The sequence below is a fragment of the Anolis sagrei genome, chromosome 4 (assembly GCF_037176765.1).
Source record: "Anolis sagrei isolate rAnoSag1 chromosome 4, rAnoSag1.mat, whole genome shotgun sequence".
Lineage (NCBI taxonomy): Eukaryota > Metazoa > Chordata > Lepidosauria > Squamata > Dactyloidae > Anolis > Anolis sagrei.
This window is the reverse complement of record NC_090024.1, coordinates 46,945,521-46,968,367: the sequence shown is the minus strand read 5'-3', so window position 1 is coordinate 46,968,367 and position 22,847 is coordinate 46,945,521. Positions and strand designations below refer to the sequence as shown.

The following is a 22,847-nucleotide window of genomic DNA, read 5'->3' as shown; positions in this document are numbered from 1 at the left end:
ACAAACCCTGAAGAAGGGGAAGTCCCCCGAAACAAGGCAACCTCAACCCAGGGATCCTTGTTGTATCATCATTTGGATTATATTTTGAACTGGATACCATTTGGACTTAATTTGGACAGTATTTGAAGATAATTAACTGTCTCAAGGACTACAAGATAACTAAGTAACATTCAGTTTTGTTTTGTGATTCATGTGCAGTGTATTTACACGCTTTATGTTAACACAATTCTGTTTTGATAATGCTTTGCAACTTGTATTTTGTTACAGGTATCATTAACAGCTGTAAGACAATCACTAGGGTGTTTTGCTGCCCAAATGGCTTCCAAAATCACATTTAGTTGTTAACCTTCGTCAATTTATACCATGCAATAGCAACTAAGTCTTCATCTATACTGATCATTTAATGCAGTTTCAAACCAGTATTGAAGAAAGTGGTTTCACTGTGCTAATGATTATGTAAGAAATCCTGGAATCAGTTTGAGGCCCAAATGATGATTACACAAACCGCAGAACATTGCTTATTGTGGGCTTTCTTTTGCAAGCTTTTGTTGGAGTTTGTTGTCTAGCTACGACTTGAAGCTAGCTTCAAACTGCATTAAATGATCAGTGTAGATGGGGCCTAAGACTGCACTCCTATATACTTGCTTACTAGCAGGAGGTCTCACTAAGTGAGAACCGAGGAACACAATTATACTGAGAAAGGCTGAAAAAAAGTTCCATTAACAACTGTTACCTCTGAGTAAACACGAATAGGTTTAAATTGCAAATATATTTTATTATAAGACACTTTTGGCAGTCTTATGGCATCACATGGACAGGAAATTGGTTCCCAGACCTTCCCCTCTGAATAATAAAGAAGTTCAATCCCTTTCCAATATCCCAGAAGCACCTTAACTGATATTTAATCCTCTCCAATATCCCAAATGTAGCTTCATTGGTAAATAGCAAGCTTAAGCTAGAGAAAAGAGACAATTATTTTACACGAACTATATTGAACATATGGAAATTATTTGCACAAAAAGCAGAAAAGGCCTCCAGTTTAGACTGCTTTTTTTTTAAAAAAAAGATTGGACTGCATTACAACAATTTGGTCTATCCCTGCTATACATGTATCGTTTTCATCTGAAAATGATAAAGGCACCAACTTTCAGGGAAAAAAATATTAAGGCAAGTAGGAGGCCATTGTTGCAACTTTACCCTGCTTTTTCAAAGGCGTGTAAACTGGCCCCTGGATGACCCTTGCAGTAGATAAGACTCTGGTCTAACTTTAGAAAATATGTATTTTGGTGTTAGAACTTCCAGAATATCCAGGCAGTATGGTCAGTGATCCAGAAAAGTAACCTGTCCAAGCTCCGGCTCCCGCAAAGCATAGCAGTTCAATAATACAGACTTGAATAGAGCTTTCTAGGAAGAAGATATCCCTTTAGTGATAAATTTAAAATAATTTCTCACTTTTTTCCAGTATCTTTGTTCTGAGATAGACATTTCAAATGATCTAAGTCAAGTCTCTGCTTGTATTTGTTGCTCAACAAGTTGTGAAGAGGATAAGCCAATGTGCATGTGAATCATCTCAAAATCTTGGCTCCAGAGACCCATGGGATTAATTTTCCCTCCTTCATTCTCTGCTCCCTCTGAATAATTAGTAATTATGGTCCTCCCACAAAACATTTTCTGCCTGTTTAATGTACTACCCAAGCAGAGAAATACTCTGAAGATAACTTTCAGATTCCAGAATGAAGTCAGTCCATTCTTTGGAAAGCTCCTCCATGGAAGCTGCTTCACCACAATATTCTTCCGGAAGAATGTTGGCTGGAAAATGCTGCTGGAGACTCTGGGAATAGTTACAGCCATGCATGTGGATCTGCAAGGAGATGAACTGTTTACACTTTTGCCCAGTTTATTCCATAATCCAAAAGGCATTCCAGGACTATACACTGCAAATTAAAGAACTGCTAAGGCAATCAGTTAATATGCGAACTAAATTTTACAGTTGAAATCACCAAATACCAGTAATTTTAAGGAAATTCGTACATTAGGACCTTTTTCAATCATGAAAGAATGCGAGAGTAAATGAGATCTAAAGCCGGCAGGGCTGTGTCTGAAAATTACTCAGTTTCAAACTCCTATAAAAACATGGGAAGAGATGATGAAATGGATGAGATAGAAAACGAACTAGTGCTCTTTCCATTCTCACTCCCCAACACTGGTCCTCTCCCAGCCAAAAGGTCTCCAATATAGAGTCAAAGGTTGATGTGAAGCACTTTTAGGAGCTAAAGTGTCATTCTTTATTTACCTGAATCTATACTTTGCATAAACAGGAATTTGGCATCATCTAATCTAATTTTTCATCTAATAATCTAATTTTCCATCATCTAATCTGTGCCCTCTACTTCTATGATTGACAGACACAAACTTCTTGTTGCGAATTAGGATAAAATAAGCAGTCTCTAGAATACAGTAGAGATAATGTTAAGTGGGCTTGAGAGGAAGGTTTTCCATATTCAAGGACTGCTTGCTTTTAATATTTGAAGACTGTTCAAAAGTGGCAGCAGGTGCTCATTCTGTGGTACACATTGATACATTTGAGGACTATGTTTTCTCTGAGTCCTTGCCAGACTTTTGTAAAAAGCAGTGACTTTGCTTCTGATTTCTGTTGAGTCCACTGGGAGGAGGAAGAAAACAGTTGCTCTTTGCCAAACTAGGCAGAACTAAGGGAAGAGTGAGGTGAATAAAGGCTGCTTTCTCTCCCTTCCCACAGAGTTTTTGGAGAAAACACAAAAAGCAGCTCATGGCTTCAGCAAAGCCCAGTGGAAAGGGAGAGAGATTTTCTTTCTAATCAAATTTTACTTTTGCAGGTAAAAGCTACTCCTCTCACCCATTTCTATATCATTCAAAGTGAACTATGAAACAAAGTTCCTTATAAGCATGTGGTTATGACAATAGCCAAAAAAGAATGAGCGCTGGAGAAGGGATTTCTGGAACTCGATTTATTGTAACTTCCTGAGTAAAAGGCAGAGGTCTCCATTCACCGAGGCCTAGTTATGCAATCAAAGACTTTTTATTTAAGGAGATATTTGGCTGCATTAGATAAGAGCCTTTAAAAGAAGGGGGTGGTACAGTATCCTTTATTTTTGTTTTAAATGTCTTTTAAATGCTGTTTTCAGAGTCTGTTTTAAAAATCAAAGTCAGTTAAATTGTTTTTTAACTTTTATTTCAAGAGGATTTTTAAAAACCATATTGTGTTTTAAAAATGTTGTATGCTGCCTTAAATCCCATGCTGGGAGAAATGCAAGATATAAAATCAATTGTTCAATCATTCAATCAATCAAAAGACAACATTGAATTTAAGGTACTTGCAGACCCTTCCCAATTAGAACAGCCTAGCACACTGCTGGCCACAACTAAATGTTAAATGATAGTGTTAGTTCAAAATAATACTGCCAGTTAATAGACAACTGATTTGAGATACAGTATGCCAATCATATCTGTGGCAGTTTGGCTCCAGGACTCCATGCAAATACCAAAAAAGGAGGATGATCTCACCTCATATTAGTAATTGGTGGCAACATGGACATGCATGCTTCACTGTATCCACATTCATGTCACTTCCATTTAATAATCTGTGGTAATCTGTGTTCAGCTGAATTAGTGAATCTAGAACTCATGGATCTGGAGGTCCCAGTATAATTGTTTGTAAATAGTTTGTGTAGAGTTAAAGACAATGCACGAGAAATGCAAACAGAGAAAATATGCTAGCCCTGGCCCACTCCTTGCGTATTTCCCACCCCCTGCACATGAGAAGTAACTTTCTTAAAAATGGGCTTCATTTTTCCAACAAGCTCTCATTCCAAACAATTAAAAAAGCCTCCAAGAACAGAAGAATCTATTTTTTTCTCAGGAGGTTGTTCCCTGTATGTGAGCCATGATGAAATGAGCAGCAGAAATGTAGAGCTGGCCTCCTGCTCTTCTCACATTTATTGTATTCCTGTTAAAGTCAACTGAGGCCAAATTGTTTTAATGCTTCAATTTTCTAAGAAAAAAATGTTCACATTCACTCACCCGTGCCTTGATCTTTTCAGAGAGAAAGGGCTTAATTATGGTAAAGACGGGATGGAAGAACAAAGGCTCATTAATCAAGTGAATACCTCGAACTTTGAGGGGGAAGGAATCCTGCCAAGAGGAAAAATGAGAAAGGAAGCATAATGCAAGATTCTAATTTTTGTAATGCTGATGTTATTCACTTGACCCAGCCTGAAAAATTGTCAGAAAATGCAATATACAGAACAGTTTCCCAAACATGGACACATTTTTATTTTTAAATACACGGGAACTGCACTTACAAAAAATTGACGTATTTTAAATATATGGTATTTTACTTCCAACACAAGTCTCTCTATCACACGACACAGCTTGTCATGATAAATTACAGGTGAGCATCAGGTCACGTATGACACCTGAGAGGTCGATGGATCCCTACTTGTGGCCTATAGTCCACATTTATCTCACTCCTAGTATAGCTCCTAGCCCCCACAACCAGGGTGATTCTCCTTATGCTGCTTCAGAGGATATTCTGGTCCTCCAGGACACGTTTACAAGAGGCACAGTGGGAAGGACAAAGCACAAATCCTGCTTCCATATCTACTTTGGAGAGCTCCACTAAGTTGTACTCTAGATCTAAGAAATAAAATTTCTTTTTAAAAATAATATAAATATTAATATAGTTAGTTATACAATTAGCCCTCCACATTTGTAAGTTTAATTTTGTTGTTCTGATTAGTCACAGATTTGTTTAATATGTTATTTCTAAGAATCTCTAGGTTCTCCAGGAGTACTCTATGGACAACTTCTTCAGAAGTTATCCATAGTGTTGCACTGTAAGATCTAGAGCTTCATAAATCATATGCTGACATACAGGTATGTCAGCATATAATTCTGTAAGAAATTATTTATGTTTGTGCATGGAGAGGAGAAGAAATATTTGCATATCTGAGCTTTATTCCATCAATGTTTCCACTGTTTGTTTATTTCCTGTTTTCAATGCACTGTTCTTAACACAGAGCCCGTACGACTTACTGCAACAATTAAGAATAATGTTTAGAGATTTGAAATTTAATCTACATGAGACTTCCTGGGGATTAAAACTTGCAACATCTGTCTGATGAAACACATGCCACCCCTACATGGTGCTTATGCATGCATGCTGAATGGTGGAAAAAAATAAGCACCCAATGATACAGCTAAGCATCAGTCATGTCTGAAATGCCAAAGGGCCAACAAACCAACAGGTTTGTTTGGTTTTTTCAGAAGCTCTAGGTCTTACAGTATCTGCCACTGTAACTATAGGATTAATGCCTGGAAGAAGTTGACTATAGAGGTGCCCTAGAGAGCCTAGAGATTTCTAAAGAGGTGCTCTTTTAGACTGAAAAATAGTAGATTTTTTCCACTTTTGTCCTGGTCCTGCATCTCTAACCTCCTAAAAAGTAAAGGACCTGTGAAATAATATAGAAATAACACAGATCCGTCTTAGAGGCTTGGTACAAAGATTATTGAAGAAGGCATGATACCCATTGTTTGCTTGAAAACTGCTAATTCTAATTTTTATTTTAAGGGCTACTAGATATTGTGAAAGTGTGATGCTGCAGATGGTACTGACAGTGGATTACAATGTGATCACATTTATGATTTTTGCATACCCACTGCTTACCCTGCTGTTCTTAAACCATATCAAACTGTAGTATTAAATTATATTAAAACTATTTTGTAATATTTATAATTTATAAAATGTGGAATTCATCAGGTTTTTAAATATTAATTGAACCATAAGTATATGCTTAACTAGAACTGAACACCTGAACTTACTGTGAGCACAGCAGCTATCCTTTTGGCCACTGTTGGAGAGATCTGAAAGGCATGGGCAAATCTCCATCCTTGGAGATCAAAGATAACCTTGACACCATTCCGCTGTGTCTCTAGCTCCCTTACGATAAGTTCAGATGTGATAAGACTTACACGAAACACATCAAATGCTGTAAACATCTTTGGATCCCATCGTGCTAAATGGAAAAAAGAGAGGCATGTGTATTCAAGTAAAGACTCAGCCTTCACTCTCCTGGTTATAAACTGACAGGTGTAACTTAGTCCATCAATTCAGTTCAGTCAAACAATAGTAATGCAACACAACAGTAATCTCAACAGCATCTTAAAAATGCAATTACTAATCAATTCTTCAATCATTATGCCTTGATTTGGTGCTCCTTAACCCTATTCCACTAACAAATAATCCAACTGCACTGTGTTCATCTGCATCGTAAAGAAATCTATCTAGGCAGCGAATCTCAATTTGTGATTAATCACTACAGTATAAACTTACTCAGAAAAACAATTTAGTAATCCATGAATCATAAACATAGTTTAGAAACAACATGCTGCAAACAGAGTTACCTTGTTACTTAATAACAATTTTAATAAATAACATGTTTCAAAAATAATATCATAAGTAGAAGAACAATTACATTATTGGTTTAATTGTTCATTGGGCAACTTTTAGTACACATTTTTATAGGCCCTTTGATACAAATTTGTCAAATTGTATGCCATTCTATGATCCTCATCCCCTTTCCCTCAAAAAGTTAACAAAGTAATGAGCAATGCTATACGTTATGAAACAGATTACCTTTTTTCTCATGGTAATACGTTGTAGCAATCAACTACTTTAAAAGACAGTAACAAATACGCGTAGCAGAATAAATTTCAATATCAACATCCCTTATCCAGAATTCTGAAATCCAAAATATTCCAAAATCCAAAAGTGTCCACCTGGGGTGCTAAGAAAGTGACATCTTTGCTTTCTAATGATTCAGTGTAAATAAAATGTACAATGTTCAATGTAAACCTCACTTGTCTAGTTTCCAATAGACCTTACAGCCTGTGATGATGTCTGCCACAGATATGGGTGAATCGTCAGGAAAGAATGTTTCTGGAACATGGCCATACAGCCCAGAAAACCCACAGCAACCCAATGTAAATACACTTTGTTTCATGTCCAAACATATGAAAATATTGAGTATAAAATTACCTTCAGGCTATGTATATAATATCCATACTGTACAATATACATAGACATATCATATGGATATAAAAAATAAATGAATTTGTGTTTAGACTTGGACCTAATCTCCAAGACATCTCAACATTATGTGTATACAAATACCAGTTTTCCAAAATCTTGGGGGAAAGTCAAAATTCAAAACACTTCTGGTCCAAAGGATTTTAGATAAGGGATATTCAACCTGTATTTGTAAAAAGTAATTTTCCAAATTATAATCATAAACTGAGGATGCATTCATGTGAATCTATAAGACAAGAGACGTGGGGATCCTGGTTTGTTATGAATAAGCAGTGAACTGAAATTTAGTTTGTTTAGCTGCTGCCACTTGCAGTGGAAAATAGCTAATTCATGAGAGGTTAGGGATCCTTCTTTATGTTATTTGATCACACCCATAATGTCAACACTGCTGATGGCGTGGGAGTTCATACAGGATTTTACTCTGAAATATAAGGAAGATGTATAGTGCTGCCCAAAGATAAGTTACTTACCAATTCTATAAATGAGCACTTTACTGCCAGTTGGGTCTCTTTCTTTCAAAACTCCATGGTAACCTTCATGCAACAATCCAAGAATAGAGTAGGGTCGTAAATCTGCACTCATTTCTGGACATTCGGCTCTCCATTTGTGGTAGTTTTTCAGCAGCTGTAAAGCAATTAAAAGGAAGACAAGTAGATAGGAAATAACAAGATAACTATGAAATAATTTGTAAGACAGTTGTAAAAAAAATACTGCTTTTCCTGACACTAGTTTCCTACATTTTTCATTCAGGGCACAATTCTTATACTCACTTATCTGGAAGTAAGTTCCACAGGATTTAATACAAATTACCACTGAGCAGACATGTATAGAGTTGTATTTTAATTTAATTTTACAATCCTTTTGAAGATATATTTTATTAATTGTGTTTGGCTAATTTTTAACATCCACAATCTGGTTTTTTATATTTAGCAAATGAGTCAGCATAGCTAAAAACTAATAATTTGAATGCATTTACTATGAATTGACTCACTTGAGAGATTTACAACCCAACTCTTACCATTCTATTATTAGCCCACAACTTAACTCATTAGGCTTTTCAAGAATATTATTCATACACTTCTAAATCTGCCTATTTCTTCTATTTCTCCACCTCACCCTGCCAAATAATCTCGATTGAAAAAGTTTAGGTTTTTATAAACATTTTCCAAGCACCTCCAGTTGCCATCTGAAAAAAGTGTCAGGCTAGATGCTGAGTTATAATTTTTTATTTCTATACAAATTAAATGCTTAAAATTTACAGCTGCCCCTCCATATTTGTATGTTTGACTTTTGGAGATTTGATTTAAATGTTCTGTCAAAGAATGTCTACTGCAACGCTATGTCCAACATCCACTGGAAGTTGTCACTGGGATTTCTCTCTAAGAATTGCTGTCTTTCAGTGCAATTCTATGGTCAACATCTGGCAGATTCCTTAGGAGACGTTCTCTCAAGTCAAAAAAAATTGTGGTTTTTTACTTTCTTGGAGGTCCTGTCCCCCTAAACCGAGTGAATGTGGAGGACCAACTGTATTTCACTGTTTCACTATACCAGGCATGGGCAAACTTCAGCCCTCCAGGTGTTTTGGACTACAAATCACGCAACAGCTGGTATGCTGTTAGGAATTGTGAGAGTTGTAGCCCAAAACACCTGGAGGGCCAAAGTTTGCCCATGCCTGCACTACACCCTCATCCAGTATCAAAACATGAAAACTCCAGATTGCCAAGAATTAAACCAAAAAAGTGTGGGGTTGACAACTTCATCCAGTGGGATATTGAGAACATACATATAGACATCTCTGAAAAACAGTGTTAATTCACTGTCAGACTTGAAGCAGGAAGCTCTGAATATGAACTTATGATCAGACTTGACCCTCACTGGAAATTTCACACTAAACTGCTTCTATTGCAATTATTAAATGGGTAAGCTCCATGTTAATTTCCTAAATTTCTTCAAGGAGGGGCAATGCAAACATGTGATATATAACATTAATGTCCCAAAGCAAGACTCAATGAAATATAATAAGTAGATTTATTTATTCATTCATTCATTCATTTATTTTCTGTATTGATATCCCACCCTTCTCACCTCGAAGGGGACTCTTGTGAGTGGCCTTACAATAGGCAACAATTTGATGCTATATCAAACAGACATAATAAAATAAACATACTAAGGGCTTTTCTACACTAACCTCTAATGCAAGGCGACTTTGTGTCCTGGATGCCAGATTGGTTCCACATGGCATCCATAGACATAGCCAAACAATCACCTTGGAGGCGGGAAGAATCCTGACTGCCTAGCCATGTCAAAATTACCTTGTATACGGTATATACAAAATATCTACAAATCTCATGTTTAGATTTGCTTCTCATCTCCAAGATATCTCATTTGCAAGTACACCAAAATCAGAAAACATCTGAAATATAACACATTACAAGCATTTCAGATAAGAGATACTCAATCTGTGTAATCATTTTTCTGGTTATACAAAAGCAGCTTTGTCTAGAAACAACAGTGTTCTTTCTTTTCAGATGAAGGAATACCTGTTTCCACTGGCATTCAGGCGGAGGCAATAAAAGAAAAATACTCTGCTGGAGCTGTTATCCCAGTAGGAATCACATTGTGCCTCATTTTGACTATTTTTATTGTCTCTTATATCTTGGAGATGAAGACAGAAATTCTCATAAGTTATTATTACACTTTTCCGTTTGGTTAAATTGTTTTTCAATAATTCTTTTGCTATCAGCAAGTGATGTTTCTTTTTTAATGATAGCATTAACAAATGAAACCCTTTAAATTGCAGATAGTATGTTCCATTGGTCTGTTTCAAAATACACTGAGAACAAAGCTTCTGTGAGATGAGCTATTGTTATTTGAATCCATTTTGAAACAACCCAAAACAATTTTGTTACAGTTTTAGCCAAATCTGTCCAAAGGACAACATTATGTAACAGTTGTGAAGGAGAATCCAGACAGCACAGAAAGCTAAACAAACAAAAATATGTAGAAATTTAATAGTATCTTTAATGCAAGAGCATCTGAAATTTTTGTGATATAACTTTGGTTGAAAGCATTCTTGTACATGCATCTTCCTGTTACTGGAATTGTAGGCTTCTCCCCACCCACCTGCTCCCCCGGAAAGTGTTAAATTTATGCAACTATACATATGTAATTGTTGACAAATTTGATCTGATTCATTAGGCCCATTAATGAAGTGAAGTATAGGCATCATCTTAAAAAGGTAAAGGTTTCCCCTGACATTAAGTCTAGTTGAGACAGACTCTGGGGGGTGGTGTTCTCATCTCCATTTTTAAGCCGAAGAGCCAGCATTGTCTGTAGACATCTCCTAGGTCATATGACCGGCATGACTGCATGAAACACCGTTACCTTCCTGTTGAAGTGGGACCTATTCATCCACTCATTTTTGCATGTTTTCGAACTGCTAAGTTGGCAGAAGCTGGGGCTAATGATGGAAGCTCATCCTGCTCCACAGATTTGAACTGCCGACCTTTTGGTCAGTGAGTTCCATAGCTCAGCGGTTTAACCTCCTGCACCACTGTGGCCATGATGGCATCATCTCAGTATACTTATCCTTAGGGTTTTTCCTTTGCAAATTAATATGCACATGTCTTCACTTAAGAAAAACAAGAGGTGGATGAAATGTTGTTGTTTTTTAAATGATAATTTTCCTTGTTTGAAATGTTTACTGGGAAGATTTTTGTTTCAAAACAGAGGTGTTATAGAAAAAAAATGTTTTCATTTAGTTTCATTGTCTAGTGGGAAATTCACTACTGCGCTGTTCATATTGGATTAAGTTATGAACATAGCAGTGGGACAACCAGAAATGACATATTGCTTATTACTTAACACATACATGAAAAGTAGCCAAAGTTATACTCATTTTTCACAGTGAATCTCATTTGCAACTTTCATATCCATCATATGGAATTTTCAGTGTACACTAAATGTTCATTTCTTACCCCTTTTTTCTGCTGTCAACTGCAGCCAGAACAGGACTACGTAATCAGACAAAATTAACCAGACAAAAAGTACATGTAGGTCATTACCATCATCATCAAATATAGTCACTCATGCCTCCAAGTAATTTATAAGCCATGATGCCTGCCTTTTCTGTTGTTTTCAGCACCCATTAATAAGAAATGCAGCATCTCTGAAATTTCATTTCAACTTTCCTGGCCAATAACTATGATATACCAATTACCATGTTATAAAATCCTTTTTTAATTGGCAACGATAGTAGCAATACCTGTTAAAATGTCTTGCAGTAACATGTTCTGTAAGCTATTTATATGTAAAGGCTTTTGCCTTAGCTTGCCTATAAACATGTAGGAGCTCAGTTTTAAAAAATCGCACAGTCCACTTTGAAAATATTATCTAATAAATATAATCTATTTTTGTATTTTATTTCAGAAGGGGCCAAAATTCATTATGGCAATCACAAATGCATAATCTAGAATTAAAATCTTTGCCTGATTTGTATTTACAGTGCTAAGACGGTTATGTAGTCACATAGATGATACAGAATCATGGTCACCAAGCTATAAATTATAGCACCCCCTTTTTAAAGAGTTCCAGTGTTATGGTAAATAGATTCAAAATTAGTTTTGCTGCTGAAGGGGCCATGGCTTGGACATAATTTTACCTCTGCTATTTGGATCTACATCAGTGGCATCACTAAGGGGGTAATGGGGGATACAAACTATACTGGGTGACACTATCCAAGGGGATGGCACCAAAATTGAAATCTATAAACATTATGAAGTGTTTCAGCAGAATTAAAAAATATATCCCTGTAATTTAACTACAAAAACGTTTTCTATAAGCCCAGCTCACATGTATACTCCATCAATATATTTACAGATTTTGTCAAACTTTCTGGTATTTTAGCTACAATATGGTCTGGTATGGGAAGAAGTCCATGGGATGACACCATGAGTTATTTATTTACCATATTTATATACTGCCGCTCTCAGCTCAAAGATGACTCGAGGCGGTTTACAGTCGGCAGTCAATGCCACAAACAACATAAAATACAGTAAAAACATTACATATAATATAAACCATATAAAAGCAATAAAACAATAAAAGCCATAAAACACAAGTCCTCAGTGTCTCATCACTAAAATCATTTTTCCATCGCATTGTCCAATCATTCAGTGGATCTCAAGTAGTCTGTTACTGCGCCTGCAAATGCCTGCTCAAACAACCAGGTTTTGACTCTCTTTCAAAATGTTAGGAGGGAGGGGGCTGATCTAATATCCCTAGGGAGGGCATTCCATAGCCGAGGGGTCACCGCTGAGAAGGCCCTGCCTTTCGTTCCCGCCAATCACATCTGCAAAGGAGCGGGACCGAGAGCAGGGCCTCTCCAGATAGTCTTAAGCACCTAGATGGTTCATAGGGAGAGATGCGTTTGGACAGGTAAACTGGGCTGGAATTGTTTAGGGCTTTGAGGGCTAAAGCCAGATCTTTGAATTGTGCCTGGTAGCAAACTGATAGCCAGTGAAGCTGGCACAACAAGAGGGTCCCACTGTATCTCATTGTAAAGAGCAGAACAACCACTTTGAGTCCCCTTTGGAGGAAATAAAGTGGGGTATAGATAAATATTATAATAACAGTGCAGTCGAGAACACCCTGTACTAGATTAGTACTTGGTGCAAGAAAACTGACGAGCATGGAGACATTTATTTGGTCTTTGCAGACATAACATCAGCAGATGAGGAACACAACAAGCTGGAAAGTGCCCAGTTATTATTATGGGTCATTTTCAGTTTTTAAGATTATGCAAAAGGGAAGAAAGGTCTTTCGAAATAATCTTTTTTTAAAACAGAAGGAAAAACTACTGATGGCACAACAGTGGGTCAGATCTTACTTTTGGTTGAAACTGTGACAAATGTAAAACAGGAGTGGGCAAAGTATAGCCTTCCAGATGCTGTTGAATTGCAACTCCCATCACTCTCACCTAACATAGTAAAGAATGCTGGAAGTTTCAAGCCAAAGGCTGTTGAGGGAAACACTTTATCTATTCCTGGTATAATCACTGATCAAGAGGAAATGAGCAATAACTAAATTTCTGTCCTAGGAATTTTGCAGTTCTTTCCTATGGTCTGCAGCCCTTCTCAAGTTTGTGAGCAAATCTCCTAAATTACTGCAAAGCATCAAAACTTGGTTTCTTGCCATAAAGAATGAAATCTTCCAGTAGGAAAGAAGACAGGAATCTTCCAAACAATGTTATTGATCTGTTGAGGAGTGAGACTAGAGACCAGACATATTGCTTGGTTTGGAACCACATATGAATAAAATCAATGTTGCAATTCACAGCTATAATAATTTACTCTGTTTTAATGGTGAATCAGTAACTGATCTGCCATGAAAGCTTTGCAATCACAATGTACCAGTAGAGCCATAGCAGCATTTTAGCATGTTTTAAGTATATGAGCCATTATGGATGCTCACATGCATTCAGGACCACATTACCACATTAATACATAATAATGTGCAAGAGAGGAACATGTGGGGAAAAGGATCTCCCCCACACTCCAATTTTTTGTGCATTCATGTCAGACAAGTATTACTGTATGTCTGCATGCATGTGACTAGAAGGAGATGATGAAGGTATGTATGTATAAAATGACTAGAATCATAGAACCATGAAGTTGGAAGTCACTACATGGGCCATCTAGTCCAACCCCCTGTCATGCAGGAAAAGTACACATTACCCGGACAGATGGCCATCCAGCCTGTGCTTAAAAGCTTCCAAAGGAGCGTCACAGTGTGTAGAGTCCTTTTTCTTATTTCTTTCTTTCTTCCATTTTTGTAATGCAAGACATATTATTGGTGTGGAATTTCACCAGGACACTTAATAAACTGAATCTGAATTATTGTGTTACTGGAAATACTGCTATGGACATTCCAGTGACCACAAGGACTTCAAATCATTTTTGGTGGAGAGAAAAACAACATATAAACTCTTTTAAAATATGTCTTGTTCAGACATATCTTTGGCTGTTAAATGGTCTTGCTATTAAAGAGGATTAAAATAGATTTACATACAATATTGGTAATTGTGTTGTATTTTAAAAATTGTTCTTGTTAGTTGTCTTTAGGGTGATTTCAGCAACCAATCAGGATATAAGATTTAATAAATAAGACTTAAGACCATAGGAATGTTGGGAGTTCCAGTTCAACAACATTTGAATGATACCACAATTCCTACACATGCCCTAAATCCAGTTGCTAGTACCAGGTAGAATAAATTCATTTAAATATTACTCTAGTTTTGATGTACCATTTGGCAATGGGACTACCCTACTTTAGCAAATGGATTTAAGCCTAAATAAATCGATTTCGAATTCCTGTCTTGTCCTTCATCCAGTGATCTTAAGATCTATTTTTTCTACTTTTTGCATACATTAACTACAGGTGAAGCAAATTATAAAACTTGAAAGAGGCCAACACAGCCTTTTGTGATTATTCATGAATATTTATTACCTATTACCTATAAAAAATACATATAGGTATTTATTACCTATATGTAGCAACAAAAATGACTGTACAACCTTAAAGACTAAGGAACTCATTACATTGAGGCTGAGAAGCTGGGGGACAGTGAGATAAACTGTGGGGCATGGTCACGCTGCATTCCCTTACCCTCGTGGGTCCTGGGATCACTTTCCACAACATTTCCTCACTGTCCCCAGCTTCCTCCTCCTTCCTCTTTGGTCTCTGTTTCTCTGCACTGGTGGCATGCAGCCCAATGGAGCCCCACCTGAAGTTGCCCTGCATCGTATAATGGGCTTTAGGGGACTGGCACCGCAAAGAAGCAAGGAGAATACACTTTTCATCCTCAATGGGATGAGGTCCTTATTTACTGTAGTTTAATATAAATGACAAGGATGGATGGCATGAGCTTTTGTAGACACTGGCAATCAAGTGACCCACAGCAAGGAATCTCACAGCAAGATGAATTTATCTTTAAGGCAGCGGTTTTCAACTTTTGGTCCTTGAGAGTTTTGGACTTCAATTCCCAATTTTTTTTTACCACTGGCCCTGCTGCCTGGGGCTTCTGGGAGTTGTTGCTGTTATTGTCACTGTTGCTGCTATTATTGTTGTTGTTATGTTTATTTATACCCTGCTTTTTCTCTCCACAAGAAAACTCAAAATGGCTTACATTAAAAGCATTTCAATACAGTTTAAAATCTACACATATACAAACATTAAAAGAGAATTAAACTGAAGTCCAAAAATAAATCTGAAGGACAAAGATAACAACAACTTTATTCTTATGTCCTGCCAGCGTCTCCCCGAAGGAACTCAGTGCAGCTTACAGATAGCACAAAGTGCCTAAAAACAAACATAAAAGTGAACACAATATAAAATACAATAAAATAAGACACATGCACATATAAAAATATAAATTCAGACCCAATCAAGCTGTCTGAAAGCTGCCACTACTGCTTTCAAGTGACATAACATGAAGGTATAACCTTAATCAAAGAAGTTAATTAAATATTACTCTGAAGTGGTACTATCTCTATAGAAAGAAAATGCAGTGGTAATGGATGATCTGGATCAGGTGTGTTGCATCTAAATGCATTCAAACCTTTATCTCCATCTGAATTCCTCAATGAAAGAAGCCAGGCAGCTGCTTTTTATCTCCTTAAGTGTAGTTTATAATCTAACAGGCACCAGAGAGACTCCTGCCATATCAGAATCCGGCCCAGTTCTTTCTTCTTTAAAGGCCTGGGCTTGTTTGTTTTTCCTTTCTGCTGCTCCTTATAGCAATGATAAACTATGTCTTGCACAATGTGATATTTGATATAAATAATAATTTTTAAATTCCTTTCAATAAAGATTTTCAAATCTTTTGCAATGAACAGGGTCCAAGTGAAAATTGGAGAAGGTTCCTGTCTCATTAATGACTGTTTAGAAGGAGAAATTTCAGCAAGTGTGGCTCATCATACAATCTCTATACCATCACCGTCCCCACTTCTTCTGTAAGGTTCCTATTATACTGTACCTTGATCTGTGAGATGTGTGTACACAGGGAGTTTCTGGCTTTGGGACACTCCCTGAGTTGTTTACATTTCCAAAGGAATGTGTGGGGAAGAAAAGCAGGAAATCAATGCATGCTTTCGTCTGATGAAAAGTGTTGTGTGGCACTTTAAAAGGACTTTATTTGGCACAAGCTTTTGCAGACTTTCAGCCTGCCTTATCTGATGCACATTTTATTAGGGGGGCTGAAGCTTTTGCAGAACAAAACTTATTCAGTGGTTACAGCAGCCCTTTCAAAACATTTCATGTTGGTGATATTCCTTTTTAGACAGGCATGATTTTGCGACACAGTATTTCAGTTTTACTAGCAAATCAGAAGTTAAACCAACCCCTTATAAGAAGAAGACGTAGTAGTTTATTTTTCTAGTGACTCGGGGCAGCTTACATTGAGCAAAGCCCAGGGCAAAATACAGTTAAAAACAGAACAATAACTAGTTTAAATAACATAATTTTGTATGCCAAAAAGATGAGGGAGGAAGGTGCTCTCAGCATCTTGTGTCTCACCCTCCTCTTGGCATAAGGACAGTGTGAGCAGCCCCATCCTTATGCCAGGAGAATTGCTTGAGGAAGGTACGTGGCAGGTGAAAGCCCTCTGGAGCACTCTCCGTCGCTGCCTGTCTTGCATTCCTCCCAGCATAATGCCATGAGGACAGCCTGAGGATTGGACGAGGATGGGGGGAGGATCACGGCAGGTGCCACATGTTCCTCTTCCTCCCAGCATAAGGATGGGGTGAGGAGCCCTGTCCTATTGGGAGGACAACCTAAGGATGACCTGTGCCCTGTCCCATCCCCTCCTGGGCCCACCCTCTCTCAGGCTCTCCCCATCCAACAGCTGCCCGGCTCCCCTCCCTGCTAGCCCAGCCCTCCTGGCTAGGCCTGCAATACAGCCCCAAGGCAAAAAAAGTTTGCCCATGCCTGAACTAATGCAGTCTGATACTACTTTAATCATAGCTCAATGTTATATAACCATGGGAATTGGAGTTTTGCAAGGTCTTGAGCTTTCTCTGTCAAAGTGTACTGGTGACTCACTGTACTACAGCTTCCATGATTCCATAGCAGTGAGCCCTGGCAGTAAAAGTGGTGTAAACTGCATTAATTTTACAGTTCAGATGCACCCAAAGGAATGACCCTTGGCCCCCAAAAATGGTTTCTTTCACACTATACAATAATAATATTTGGATCCAATTTTAAAGGCCATGGCTCCATTCTGTGAAATACTAGGATCATAATTTCTGTCTCTATAATTTACTCTAAGGTTGGTTGGCCACACAATGCCCTGGTATTCCTATCTGAAATATTGTAGGATATGTCGGGGGGGGGGGTGTAGGTTGGGGAGACATTTAGAATTTCAGACTAGTACTTCCCCAAATTACAAATCCCAGGATTCTGTAGAATCAGGCCTGGCAGTAAAATGAGGCCAAAGTATTGTATTTGTATGGTGTCTTTCACACTACATAGTTAATCCATTCTAATGGCAACATTCTACAGGATCTTGGGATTTACATTTTAAAATGCCAATGTGGCATCGTGGTTTGAATGTTAGAAGACTCTGGAAACCAGGGTTTGGCCTCAAAAAGCCACAGGGTGACCTTAAGCAAGACATGCTTTTTCATTCTCTGAAAACCCCACATAAATTTGCCAAACATCCGAACTGACTTGATGGCACACAACAATGGAGGATTCTCAGCCAGAGAGCTCTTGAACCTCACTAAACTGCAAACCTCAGAACTCGATGTGATGTTGCCATGGCAGCTAAAGTAGAATAATAGTGCTATAGTGTAGTATATAATGGTGTAGAGTGATCATGTTTTTGTAGAGGAGAGGATGGACAGTTTTTCTCAAACTCTGCTCCTCTAGGTGTTTTGAACTTCATCTCCCACAATTCCAAACAGCTGGTAAGATGGCTGGGATTTCTGGGAGCTGAAGTTCAAAACACCTGGAGGAGCAGAGTTTGAGAAACACTGGTGTAGATGCTTCGACCCCTCAGTGAATAAAAAGAATTGACATGAGTCTTGATGTTATTGCTGTGTGACTTCAAGAACTTTCTAGTTATGACAGACGTCACCTAGGCTTTGGATGGTAGATTTGATGGATGCATCTATACCAGGGATGGGCAAGCTTAGGCCCTCCAGATGTTTTGGACTTCAACTCAAAGAAATCCCGGCCAGTTTAAGGAGGGCTGAAGTTTGCCTATGCCTGATCTATACTGCAGAGTGAATGAAATTTGACACTACTTGAACCACCATGGCTTAATGTTAGGGAATCCTGGAAGTTGGAGTTGAGTGAGGAACCAATGTTCTTTGGCAGAGAAGGCTAAAGACCTTGTGAAACTATAACCCCATGATTCTATAGCATTAAGCCATGGCAGTTAAAGTGGGGTCAGACTGCATTAATCCAACAGTATGGATGCGTATCCAGTGAAGCAGAAGACTTGGCAAGAGTCTTGAAGTTGTCATGGTGTAACTTCAAGGTAGTAATACTTATGGCAGAGATCTTGTGGATTTTTCAGGGGCTTTGGAGGCTAGTGGCAGTAGAAGGGATGGATAGCAGTATGCAGTCCTCATGGACAACAAGTTAAACATGAGCCAACAATGTCATGCGGAAGCTAAAAATGCCAATGGGATTTTCGCTGGTATAAATAGGAGTATAGGGTCTAGGTCTTGGGAAATCATGCTACTCCTCTATTCTGCCTTGGTCAGACCCAGGCATGTAGCCAGGGGGGGGGGGGGGGCTCGGGGGGCTTCAGCCCCCCCCCCCCGAAATTTTCATGGTGGTTCGCGAAAAGGCCTTATTGGTGCATTATTTAAACTGTTATGTTTATTCATATCATGATCTGATCACCATACTCAATATATCCCATATGCATGGGGGTATTGGGGTAATGATACAAAAGGTTTGCTAGGCTAGACCCTCTTTCACTCAGACTCAGCCCCCCCCGAAACTCAGCCCCCCCCCCAAACCCCCCCCCTGAAAAAAAATTCAGCCTCCCCCGAAACGAAATCCTGGCTACGGGCCTGGTCAGACCATACCTGGAATATTGTGTCCAACTCTGGACACAGCAATTGAAGGGAGATGCTGACAAGCTGGAATGTGTACAGAGGAGGGTGACGAAAATGATCAAGGGTCTCCCTATGAGGAGTGGCTTAAAGAGCTGGGCATGTTTAGCCTGGACAAGAGAAGGCTGAGAAGAGACATGATGGCAGTATATAAATATGTGAGGGGAAGTCTGGACTGGATGGTCCTCGAGGTCTCCTCCAACTCTATGATTCTAAGGGGGAAAGATGTGCTAAGGAAGCCTACCTCTAGGCTAAGCTCTCAGCCCAAAGATGCATCTACACCAGGCATGGGCAGACTTCTGCCCTCCAGGTGCCTTGGACGGAGGGCCGAAGTCTGCCCAAGGCTGGAGCGTAGAGGGCCCCCAAGAGAGTGGGGCTGGCTCCTTACCTTCCAGGCCAGCTCTGCCTCGAAATCCCGAGCCCTCAAGAAGCGGACCAAGTGGGCGTCGCTGAGGAGGAAAGGCGGCAGGGGGTGCAAGCCCCCTTCCCTCTCCTTGCCCTCTTCTTCTTGAACTCTGCGCCTCAAGGCGGCCACTGCGGCTCGGACTTGGGGCGCCTCGTCCGGCAACAGGTTGAGGTTGGGGGGCTCCTCGGGGCGGCTCATGGCGAGGGAAGGGGCTCCTCGGCACTGGGAGAGGAACCCGCCCGGCGCGCCTGCTCTTGGCCCCGTTGCATAACCCGAGGAGGGAGAAGGCAAGGCAGCCGCTGGCACCGCCGCCGAGCCCGAGCCCCGGGCCAAGGCCGCGCAGGGGGCCCCACCGGCGCCGCGGGCCAGGAGTCAAAGGGGCCCTTGTTTGTCTTGGCCACGCGGATCTGCGCCGGGATACCTGGCCAGACTCGCTCGACGCCTCTGCGGTCCATTGGGAAAGAAGCGCCCGCCTCCCTCCCCAAGAAGAAGGACTCCGGACGGAGGCTCCCCAGCGCAGGCGGAGTTGGCGACCAGCATCTCCCGGGCAACCTTTGCCGCCGAGAAAGCCACCCACTCTTGCGTCGCCTGACTCTGGCTCAAGGCTCAAACTCGCATCGCCCCGCAGGCTCCAAGTTCTCCCTTACGAACTCCTGAACTTTCCAGGCTGAAGAGCACCAAACTGCAGAACTCAGGATTCCACAGCATTCAGTTCAAGCAGGCAGGGGCAAACTTCGACCCTCCGGATGTTTTGGACTTCGACTTCCACAATTCCTAACAGCCGAGGGCCAAAGTTTGCCCCTGCCTAAGCTAAAGGGATGCTAAACTTCAGTGTGGACACACCCACTAAGGGTGAATTTATATTAGGTATGGGCAAATCCAGGCCCGGGGGCCGGATGCGTCCCTTTCGGCTTTTTCCTCGGGCCCACCTCTCTCTCACCATCCTATCCTTCCTTCCTTCTCTTCTATCCTCCTTTCCTCTTTTTCTCCCTCCCTCTTCCTTTCCCCTTTCTTCCTTTCTTCATTCCCTCTTTCCTCCCTCTTTCCCCCCTCTCCTTTTTCACTTTTGTCTTTCCTTCCTTCTCTCTTTCCTTCCTCCTTCTCTTCCTTCCTTCCTTCTTTCTCCCTCCCTTCCACCTTTTCGTCCTTCCTTCCCTCTTTACTCCCTCCTTCCCCTTCTTTTTTCATTCTTTCCTTCCCTCCCTTTTATCTTTCCTTACTTCTCTTTTTCCTTCCTTCTTCACTCCCTCCCCCTTCCCTTTTCCTCCCTCCTTCCCTCTCCTTCCCTTACTCCCTTTTATCTTTCCTCCCTTTTCTCTTTCCTACATTCCTTCCTCCTTCCCTCCCTCCCTTCATTATCTCCATCTTTCTCCCTCGCTCCTTCCTTCCCTTTCACCTTTTCATCCTTCCTTCCCTCCTCCCTCCTTACCTTCCTCTCTTTTCCCTTCCTTCCTTACGTTTTGTCTTCCTTCCTTCTCTATTTTTCCTTTCCTCTCTCCCTCCTTCCTTCCCACCCTTTCATCCTTCTTCCTTCCTTCCTTCCTTCCTTCCTTCCTTCCTTCCTTCCTTCCTTCCTTCCTTCCTTCCTTCTTTCTCCTTTCTTCATTCTCTTCCTTTTGTCTTTCTTTCTTTCTCTCTTTCCTCCCTCCCTCCCCTTCCTCCTGCTCAATGCATGCCCTTCAACCGTTCCTTCCATCCTTTTCTTCCTTTCTTCCTTCTCTTTTCCTCCTGGAGGATGTTTAGCTGGGAAAAGAGAAGGTAGAGAAGGAACGTGAGGACTATGTTTCAAGATTTTAAAAGGTGTCTCATTGAGGAGGAGCAGGGGAAAAACTGGCTTTTTGCTGCTCTAGAGACCAGGGCACAAGGGAGCAATGGCTTCAAATGGTAGGGAAAGAGATTTGACTGAAAAGATTAGGAGGAACTTCTTGAGAGTAAGAGCTGTTGGAGAGTTGCATCGGCTTCCTCAGAGTGTGTTTGAGTCTCCTCTGGAGGCTTTTCCACAGAGGCTGTCTAATGGGAATACTTTGATTGTGCCTTCCTATATGGCAGGGCGTTGGGCTGGATGGCCCTTGGGGGTCTCTTCCAGCTCTAGGACTCTAGGATTCTATATTAGGAGTAGGCAATACAGGGTCTAATTTTTTCTCTCCCATCCACCATCTCATACTGACCAAGGCCAATCCTTTTGGGATCAAAACGTTTCCCCGTCTTCACTGTGAAGAGGAATGAGAGGAAAGGGCAGGGAGGAGGCTTGGAGAGAACCCCCCTCCCGGCACACCCATGCAGCCCCTGAGTTAGAAAGTTTGCCCATCCCTGATCTTTATTGTAGGAGGAATGCAATCCCCCACCACTTGAACTGCCCTGGCTCAGTGCTATGGAATGGGTAGCATTGAGCCATGGAGTGCTAGTTTTGTAAGGTCTTGAGCCTTTTTTGCCAAAGTTTGGGCATTTCATCAAACTACAACTCCAAGGCTTCCAAAGCATTGAGCCACAGCAGTCAAAGGGGCATCAAACTGCTTTAAAACTTGGAGCCAGTGTGGTGTATTGGTTTGAGTGTTCGGCTACAGTTTGAGTATCCCTTATCACAAATGTTTGGAACTAGAACTTTTCTGATTTTCTTATTCTCCCCTCCTTTTAGAATACTACCTACTGTATATACAGTGTTCCCTCGCCGCTTCGCAGTTCGCTGATTGCGGACTCGCTGTTTCGTGGCTTTTTTTTTTAAAATTGAAAATACAAGTAGTGAGCACTGTATATAACAGATTTGAGAGCTCTATGCCAGTGGGGAGCAGGGAGGGAGGGAGAAGGGTGGCTCCAGCAAGGGGAGGGGGGAGGGAGGGAGGAAGGGAGGGGGAAAGAGGAGAGAAAAAAAGAGAGAGAGGAGTGGGCAGAGCTATACTGTACATATACAGTATAGTGTCCCTACATCACAGTTTTTCACTTATCGTGGGGGTTCCTGAAAAGGAACCTCTGCGATAGGTGAGGGAACACTGTACTCAAGTATAAGCCCAGTTTTTCAGCTCTTTTTTAGGCTTATAAAGCCCCCCTTAGCATATGCTTGGGTGAGGATCCTGGTGAGAAGGCATGAGGCTGAAAAGGGCCTCATACGTTCCTGCCAGGACCCTCACCTCTCCACACAGCAACCCAGCTGTCCTTCCTCTCCTCCTCTCTCAGCACAGCATGCACCTTCCTC

General features: G+C 40.4%; 1 protein-coding gene across 1 annotated transcript; it reads right to left on the bottom strand.

The window, feature by feature from the left end:
- Positions 1-754: 754 nt before the first annotated feature.
- On the bottom strand, positions 755-20,372 carry TTPA (alpha tocopherol transfer protein). Its single transcript, XM_060775388.2, has 5 exons — positions 19,640-20,372; positions 7,597-7,750; positions 5,860-6,053; positions 4,060-4,170; positions 755-1,861 (listed from the first exon to the last, which is right to left on the bottom strand). Exons 1-5 carry the CDS (start codon positions 19,853-19,855, stop codon positions 1,688-1,690), a joined length of 849 nt encoding a protein of 282 aa, XP_060631371.2. The 5' UTR covers positions 19,856-20,372; the 3' UTR covers positions 755-1,687.
- Between the last annotated feature and the right edge of the window lie 2,475 nt (positions 20,373-22,847).

Coding starts and splice junctions, on each gene's coding strand:
- TTPA (XM_060775388.2), bottom strand. CDS start 19,855: ATGAGCCGCCCCGAGGAGCCCCCCAACCTCAACCTGTTGCCGGACGAG. Junction 6,054..7,596: donor AGTGCTCATTTATAGAATTG/GTAAGTAACTTA, acceptor TTTTCCATTTAG/CACGATGGGATCCAAAGATG. Junction 1,862..4,059: donor CTGAAAAGATCAAGGCACGG/GTGAGTGAATGT, acceptor ATCTCCTTGCAG/ATCCACATGCATGGCTGTAA.